The sequence below is a fragment of the Argentina silus genome, assembly GCF_951799395.1.
Source record: "Argentina silus genome assembly, chromosome: 17".
Lineage (NCBI taxonomy): Eukaryota > Metazoa > Chordata > Actinopteri > Argentiniformes > Argentinidae > Argentina > Argentina silus.
This window is the reverse complement of record NC_139671.1, coordinates 17,403,142-17,411,156: the sequence shown is the minus strand read 5'-3', so window position 1 is coordinate 17,411,156 and position 8,015 is coordinate 17,403,142. Positions and strand designations below refer to the sequence as shown.

Sequence of the window (8,015 nt, the reverse complement as noted above, 5' to 3'; positions counted from 1 at the left end):
ATACACCAGCACAGCCATTGTGTTGTCTTGCTGTGCTGCTCTGTTGCCCTGTGTTGTGTACAGTCGCTGACCTATTGTGCTTTGTTTGTCAAATTCCCCTCACAAACACAAACACACACACACACCACAGACCTAATTCCTCATCTTTATCATTCTCCTCACCCCTTCTCCCCCCTCCCTCCCTCCCTCCCTCTCTCCCTCCGTTCCAACCCTTACACCTGCTCAGATAACCCCTCCTCCCTCTCTGCCCTCCATCCTCTCTTCTGTGCCTTGTCCCACCCTTCCCTTACCCCTCCTTCTCTACTCTATCACTCATGGCCATCTATCCGTCTCTCCCTCCTAAGCTTGAATCAATGGGACTTCCTCCTCCTCTCTCGTTTGCATACAGCTATGGCATATGAGTTTCAAAAGGTAAATAAGGACCTCGCCTTTCAGCAAGACACACAAACACAGACCATTCATCATTCAGCATGCATGAACAGTAGGCAAATCACATTAGTACTACAGCACTATCCCGGAAGAACAGTTCCGAGAGAAGTCAGATGATCAAATAACCTCTTTACTTAACTTCCCCTTTTAACGGTAGTCTGAAGTCAAAGCACAGGCAGGACAAAAAGAAACAACCGGGCAGAGAAAAAAAGACAAGGCGTCATAATCTGCCCTTACGGTTGTCACTGGAGACAAGGACAGTCACCTCGGCTGGGAAGATAAAGGACAGACACACAGACGGCTTTGAACACACCTGGACAGGTAACCATAGAGACAGCTACAGGTACACAGTGCCAGTACTTTTTCCTTGAACCACCACGGAGAAGTTGGTGCATAATGTCCTAAAATCCCAAAATCCTAACCTTAATCAATTAGAAGGGAGAAGGTAAAAAAAAAAGAAGACCTTAGATCACTGTCACTATTTCCTCTGATGATGACATAGGTGGAAAGGTGAAAGGTCAAAAGGTGAGAGGGCAAGGGCTGGGACTCACCTTGACATCAGAGAAGAACATCTTGAGCATGTTGGAACTGGGGTAGCGAGCGTAGAAGAACATGAGCTTGGCCTTCTTCAGGTGGTTAGGAGAGAGGCCCTCCTGGATCTGAAAATGTCCGCCGTCAAGGAAATGAACTACTTTTTGGAGGGAAAATGGTTGCTAAAATGGACGACCATAAAAAAGGCATCTCGATGATTTCGGTATTTTTGAACAGGAACTTTTGGTTGATCAGTATTTCTAATGTGGTATTAATAACAGTGGATTTAGAGTGTAATTATTAGCTAGTTAGCTATTTTAATTTCTTTCTTTTTTTCTTTGTTTCCCTTGAACCACATCTGATATAATTCATGTTATGTAGGTTCTAAGAGTTACTTTGAGTTGGAGTTTAATAAGCATAGGACTGATCTTGAATCAGTTGCTCGGGGGTGTAGAGAGTGAACCAGTGCCAAGCCATTTGCTTGCGATTAGCATCCTCCTTCGTATCAGGTGTGAGAGTGTCACGGTAAATAAAACGTTGGCCAGCGCTACAGCCTGTGCCTTTACATAAGGAGCTCATTTCACAGTCAAAGTAAGCAAACGCCACCCCCCCCCCAACCACCACCCACCCACCCAACCCCCACCCCCCTCCCTCCAACTCCCCCCCCCCCCCCCCCAACCTCCACCCAAAAGAAGAAAAAAGGGAGACATTTGCATATCACAGACAAAGAAAGCAGTTAACACGGGTTATGAGGGAGGAGGCCTAATGGGTTGGCGACAAGACATGCCAAGCTAAAACAGCATCTACCCATGTTGGCTTCAAATGAGTGTAAAAAAAAAAAGATCTATGGGATAATCCTAACATGGCCCTTACGTACACCCTCTCTGTACAATAAAGACCTACTGTAGACCTTATTCGACTGGAATATAATCATCACAGATTTTAGGATTGAGGCTTCCAAGGCAAGGGGTCTCTGGAGAAAGATAGCGGGGGGGTTGGGGGGGTGGGGGGTGGGGGGGGTGGGGAGGGGTGCACCTTGAATGACAGAACCGTTCCAACCCCAATTACATCCCCCTCCTCCTCCTCCTCCTCCTCCTCCTCCTCCTGCTCCTCCCCTCCCCTCCCGGCATCCCCGGTGCTGCCAAACGCTGGGAGTTAGGAGGAGGAGGAGGAGGAGGAGGAGGAGGAGGAGAAGGAGGAGGAGAAGAGGGACTGAACCTAGCCAGCGATGGGCTGCGCTTCCCTGGAACACATCTGCGCCGTGGACTGGCCCAAACCATTTCCACGGTGAATTAACGGCCGTATAATGCATCCGATATCAATCTGGGGCTAAGACAGTGGAAAGAGGAGATGATGGAGCGGGGGGGGGGTTATGTTATACATAAAACCCACTGCAGCTTCCAACCAGGTCTTTCATCAACTAGAAACAAGCATCTCTTGAGCCGTGAAAGAAACGTCCAAGAAAAGTCCATTTTGGACTGGACGAAGCCCGGATTGCACCGTAATTCGGCACTGTCGCACGCTTTTAAAACATCTTTCCATTTCACAGTGCGGCATTATTACAATCATTACGGTAACCAGGACTTTTTTGCGGTTAGCGGCGAGGCAAAAGCATCAGCTGCTAGATTGGATTGCCCTTGACTTCAGGGTGACTCAGGGTTCCCCCTTTTTACAAAGCCAAAGACTGCTGAACCATGCTGGGATCAGGTCTTCCAGTTCCAGGCTCTCTATTGTATACTGGCTCAGGGAGAGAGAGGGGGAGAGAGAGAGAGAGAGATAGAGAGAGAGAGGGAGAGGGAGAGAGCTGTATGGAGCTCTATAGGCAAGGGCCTTAGGGGGGAAACCCTGGCAGGCTAGCCCCTCTCTGACAGGCCTGGCCAAAAGAGCAGCACTCCACTCTCCACACCACACCATCTGCTCCCAGAGCCAGGGATACAATGCCCATTCGGAGAGAGAGAGAGAGAGAGAGAGAGAGAGAGAGGGAAACTGGAAAAGAGGCAGAGAGGGAAGCTGCTCTCTTCAAGTCCGGCAAAGTGGCTTTTTGGTGGAAAGGCAGGGCTTTCCCAACAAGAGCACACTTTTCTATAGCAATAAAAATCCAAACAAAGAACCACAGAGACACATTCAATGTAAACATGAAATAAAGCGATTTGTTTCTCTCCGTAGTCTCAAACAAACCTATAGACCAAAAAGTCATCTCTCTTTCCATCATGATAATAAAGGAACTATATGAGTCTTGATTAATTCATTTCTCTCACAGCTTGCAAATGTAATAGTGATTGGACTTGGGGGTGAGACGGGGCTATTATTTTGCCATGATGGTGCCCTTGCACCAGCTGGCCCTGTGTTAGCTGAGCACATCTGACAAGACATCATCATTCTCAACAGCACTTCCCCAAAACCCCAAAGTCATGAGAGGAAATAGATGCTCCATTCCCTGATTCCAGGTGTAAGGACAACGTATTCAGAGTCTGAGAACACATGGGGAAATTGATGGCAGCCATCTGTCACGCTACGCTCACGAACGCGGGTGAACTTAATGCACCCCACAAAATGTCTGACAATCTGTGCTGGCTTTAGCTCTCAGGGCTACTATTAGCACTAATACTACAATTACTTCTATCACTACTAATACTACAATTACTTCCATCACTACTAATACTACAATTACTTCCATCACTACTAATACTACAATTACTTCTATCAGTACTAATACTGCAATTACTTCTATCACTACTAACATTACTATGTTATCTAGTGCGATTGTTAATGTAGTACAAACAGGTGTCACTTTAGACAGAATGGACTAAAACACTAAATTGTGTAAAAAAATAAAATAAATGTTTTGCATGTATTCATGATAAGCTTACTATTACAAATAACTTCTAAAACTACCATGTAGATGTACTGTATAGCCTGTGAAATTAACCTGTCATGAAAAAATATTCAAAGAAAAACTTCAAACATACAGACACGTTGTTCTAACTATTCTTCCCATTCAGGGGAGTACATCTGTTAATAACCTAAAATTATAAATGCCACAATAGAGGCAACCGCATCTGCCATATGCGGTTATTGTTTAATTGTTTTATCCTCTCTCTCTCTCTCTCTCTCTCTCTGACTCTCTCTCTCTTTTTCTTTTCATCCCCCCATCGGGAGCGACAGTGAGGCAGAGGATTATGGATCTCTGGAAAGCGCTCACCCTTGGGTCAGAAGACAAGACAAGGCGAGGTAATGAATGACAAACAGCTCGCCGCAAACACCTGTTAACGTCCGCTTCAAAGAAAAGAGAGGGAAGGAGAGAGAGAGAGAAAAAAAAAATAAGTATTTGGCTGCCAAGCAACAGCCGAAGGGCCCCCCGGGCTGTTGACAGATCTTTATGAAATGAAAAAAGGAAAAAATAAAAGAAATGACGACGATTGTTCGTTTTTACAATGGCGAGGATGATAAGAGACACAGGCAGTCATAAACACACATCTTTACTGAGTCCTCAGGCGAACCCTTTCTCTCAGTGACACACACCACAAACACACACACACACACACCATGACACAACACACACACGCACCACAAACACACACACCACAAACACACACCATGACAGAACACACACACACACACACACACACACCACATACACACAACACAACACAACACAACACAACACAACACAACACAACACAACACAACACAACACACATACGCACACACACACACCACAAACACAAAGGCAGAAACAGCCCTGAGGCAATCATAGCACAAACACACAAACACTTTCTTTCCAAAACACACTCACATTAAACCCTCACTAATTGCAATCGCCAAAACCACTGTCAGACACATTTTAGAGTCACCCATATCATTTGTCAGAGTGTTGACAGTTGAGTCATCACTCATAGTTACTGCTACTAAGGCGTCATCAATGAAAGTTTTATGAGGTAAAGAAAGTTGAATGGTAAGAGGCTGAGGTGGTAAAACACCAGGTACAGGAAGGGGGGGGGGGGGTCTGCGTGTATTAGTTTAGGCCATTAGGCTCAACTCCCCATGGGGTACATTTGAGCCTCCCAAAGCGTATGGCCTATTTATCCTCAGGGCACGATAGGGCCATACAGGGGTTAAACTGTAGGGGACCATATAGACTGCCATTGTATTTATGTTCTACTTGCTCTCTCTCTCTCTCTCTCTCTCCGCTCTCTGAGACATGTTTAAAATGAGAATCGGGGCTAGAAAATGTCAGGGGGACATTATCTCACACAGGGTAATGTGATAGGTGCCTAGAGTGCTTTTAACAACTAAGAAATTAGAGATAGAAATAAAGCAACAGGAAACAAAGGTAAACCTAGAGTTGAGTTGGGCAAAAAACATATGGAGAGATATGTGTAATAAGACTGATAAATTGTTAACAGCTATATAAAAAAAATAAAAATAATCAGGAGCATTATCTGTCACACACACACACACACAGAAAGACTCTATTATGTGGTAAAGGATACGGTGCTGCCTGAGTAGGGCGAGATGTCGGACATGTCCTGGAGGTCTCCGCACTCGGACTTGATGAGGGACAGGGAGAGCCCCTCGGCTGTGCTCCCGGGGTGGGCAGGCGACATCGACCGGTGGTGGTGCCCCAGGTGGTGGCCGGACGCCATCTTGGTCCGCAGGCTGGTGGTCTCCCGGGACAGGTCCATGGAGTCCGGGGAGGAGCGATCCTTGCCAGGGTAGCCCCCCGAAGGAGGGCCCAGGGGGCTCTGAAAGGGGTAGCCCATGAGAGGGAGAGGGAAGGGGTGGCGGAAGGAGGGAGGGCTGAAGCCCATGGATGCGGAGAGGGAGGAAGGGTGCAGGGAGGGGTGGTGGTGTCCCCCGTGCGCCCCCACGGCCGAGGACTGATGGTGGTGGTGGTGGTGCTCTGACGGAGTCTTCCTGACCACTAGGGGCAGCGCCTCCGTCTGGTCGTTGGCGCCGGGCACTGGCATGCCGCCAAACGAGTCCAGGGGGTTGGGAATGATGACATCGCCGAAGCACTGCAGCCGCTGGTTGGCTGTGTGGAAGTTGGGGTTCTCGCCGTTGATGCCGAACCTCTCTGAGGGCATGGGGAGAGGGGGGAAGGCCTGTGGGGGCGCGGGGCGCGGGGGCTTGGCGAACACCTTAACCACCGTGTCCACCACCTGGGACATGGCTGAGTTGAGCTCCTGCTTCAGGGTCTCGGCCAGCTGCTTGCCCTCCGCGTGCATGGAGGAGGAGGAGGCCGGGCCGCCGGGGCCCTTCCCCCGGATCAGGCCCTCTCTCCTGGGCTTGTCCCCTTCCGCTAGCAGGGCCTGCTGATGGAGCAACGCCCTGGCCCGGTCCAGGAAGTGTCCCGGGTCCAGGTCCGACATCTCATTGTCGGACCGGTCGCCTCCCCTCTCGTCCCCGCCCGCGTCAGACCTGCCGGCGCTGTCCTCGGACATGTTGCCCAGGTCGTTGGCCAGGTCGTGGGCCAGGTCGTGCTCCGAGTCGTCGGTGGAGTCGTAGATCTGGAAGAACTTCTCCTGCAGCTGGCGCAGCTGCTTCTGCATGTCCTCCAGCTGCAGCTTGAGCTGCCTCCGCTCCTCCTGCTTCTGCTCCTTGCGCTGGCACACCAGCTGGGTGAAGCTCTGCTGCTGCTGCTGGGGCAGACGCTGCTTGCGCTTGTTCTCCCGGCTGCACACCTCGCCGCTCCCGCCTCGGGGGCTGGGCGGCTGCTGCTGCTGCTGCTGCTGCTGCTGCTGAGGGGGGCAGCTCATCTCCATGTCCCGTTCCCCGTCCCTGTCCACCTCGCGGTCCCGCTCGCGGTCCCGTTGTTCCCGTTCGCGGTCCCTGTCGCCGGAGTGGCGTGCCGAGGGCACCACCACGCTAGGCGAGTGGCTCATGCCCCGGATGATGTTCTCCACGCGGGCGCGCTTGGCCCTCAGGTGCTCGTCGTTGAGGCGTTCCAGGTCGAAGGCGCCCAGGGCCGGGGGGCGGCCGAAGGGGGAGAGGCACTCCTGGGGGCTGTCCTGGGACGAGTTACTGCAGGCGTCCTCCTGGGGGGCTTCGGAGCCCCCGCTGGAGAGTCCCGACCCGGGGAACCCTCCGTCTCCTCTCTCCCCCCTCTCTCCTCCTCCTCCTCCTCCGTTCTTGGCCATGTTGCTCTTGAGGAGCTGGGAGATGATGGTGGCGCCGGGGAAGGGCATCATGGCGTCCTCGTACGAGTTGGCTCTCTTCAGGAGCTTCCGGAGGACGTTGGACTTGGACTCGCTGTCGTTGGCCGAGACGACCCCGGGGCCGCCGTGCGGCTGCACCACGGAGCATTCCATGGAGTCTGCGTCTGACCCGTGGTGGTGGGAGTTCATAGAGTTCATGGCACCGAAAATGGCTGCTTTGGCGCGGGCGATGTTGTCGGCGGTGGCGTTTACTGCTGCGCTGGAGGTAAGGGAGGCGGTACTGCCCACGGTCCTCTTAACGCCGATGTCCACTCGTCTTCTCTTGGTCTGTCTGCTCAGGAGGGAGTCGCTGTCATGGTCCGGCATCACCGCCTGCTGCTATTGGGCCATATCCCACAAAGCCACTCCTCTAGGACCTAGAAGGATTCTGGGTGCCTAGTAAACACAGGAACACAATAAAAAGGAGTTATGATTAATGAAAAATGATTGATAATTTCCCTCAAAATATGACTATTGTTGCTCGATAGCACAGCTTTGCAAGTAACCTACACTGTGTAATGCTTTAGTCACCTGTATGTTGCCAGTTTATTATATTTGCAAATGACATTGCAAAAACATTCCTACCATGATTGATCGAGATAGTCAAATAGCACTGCCCCAGAGTATGACATTATCCCACTGAACATTATCCCTATGTATCAAAACGATACAGGTTTACCTCAAGACAGTGGGTAATCCCTGTGCGTTTCTACAAGGGCAGCAACGGCAACCATGATTACATTTAGACAGCATTAACCAATGACAGTAGAGGAAATTGAACAGGAGTGATGGGGTCAGAATTAGGCCTTGGCTTTGCATTCCAGGGCAAAGTCCTACATTCTACCCTGTCCCCTGTCA

The 8,015-nt window shown here is 50.6% G+C and overlaps 1 protein-coding gene across 1 annotated transcript; it reads right to left on the bottom strand.

Moving 5' to 3' along the window:
• Window positions 1-649: 649 nt before the first annotated feature.
• On the bottom strand, window positions 650-7,484 carry LOC310818437 (prospero homeobox protein 1-like; the record flags this gene model as incomplete). The annotated part of the gene is made up of 3 exons (XM_083689382.1): window positions 650-742; window positions 981-1,088; window positions 5,454-7,484. The coding sequence occupies 3 exons, from the start codon at window positions 7,482-7,484 to the stop codon at window positions 650-652; spliced, it is 2,232 nt and encodes a 743-aa protein (XP_083545508.1).
• Between the last annotated feature and the right edge of the window lie 531 nt (window positions 7,485-8,015).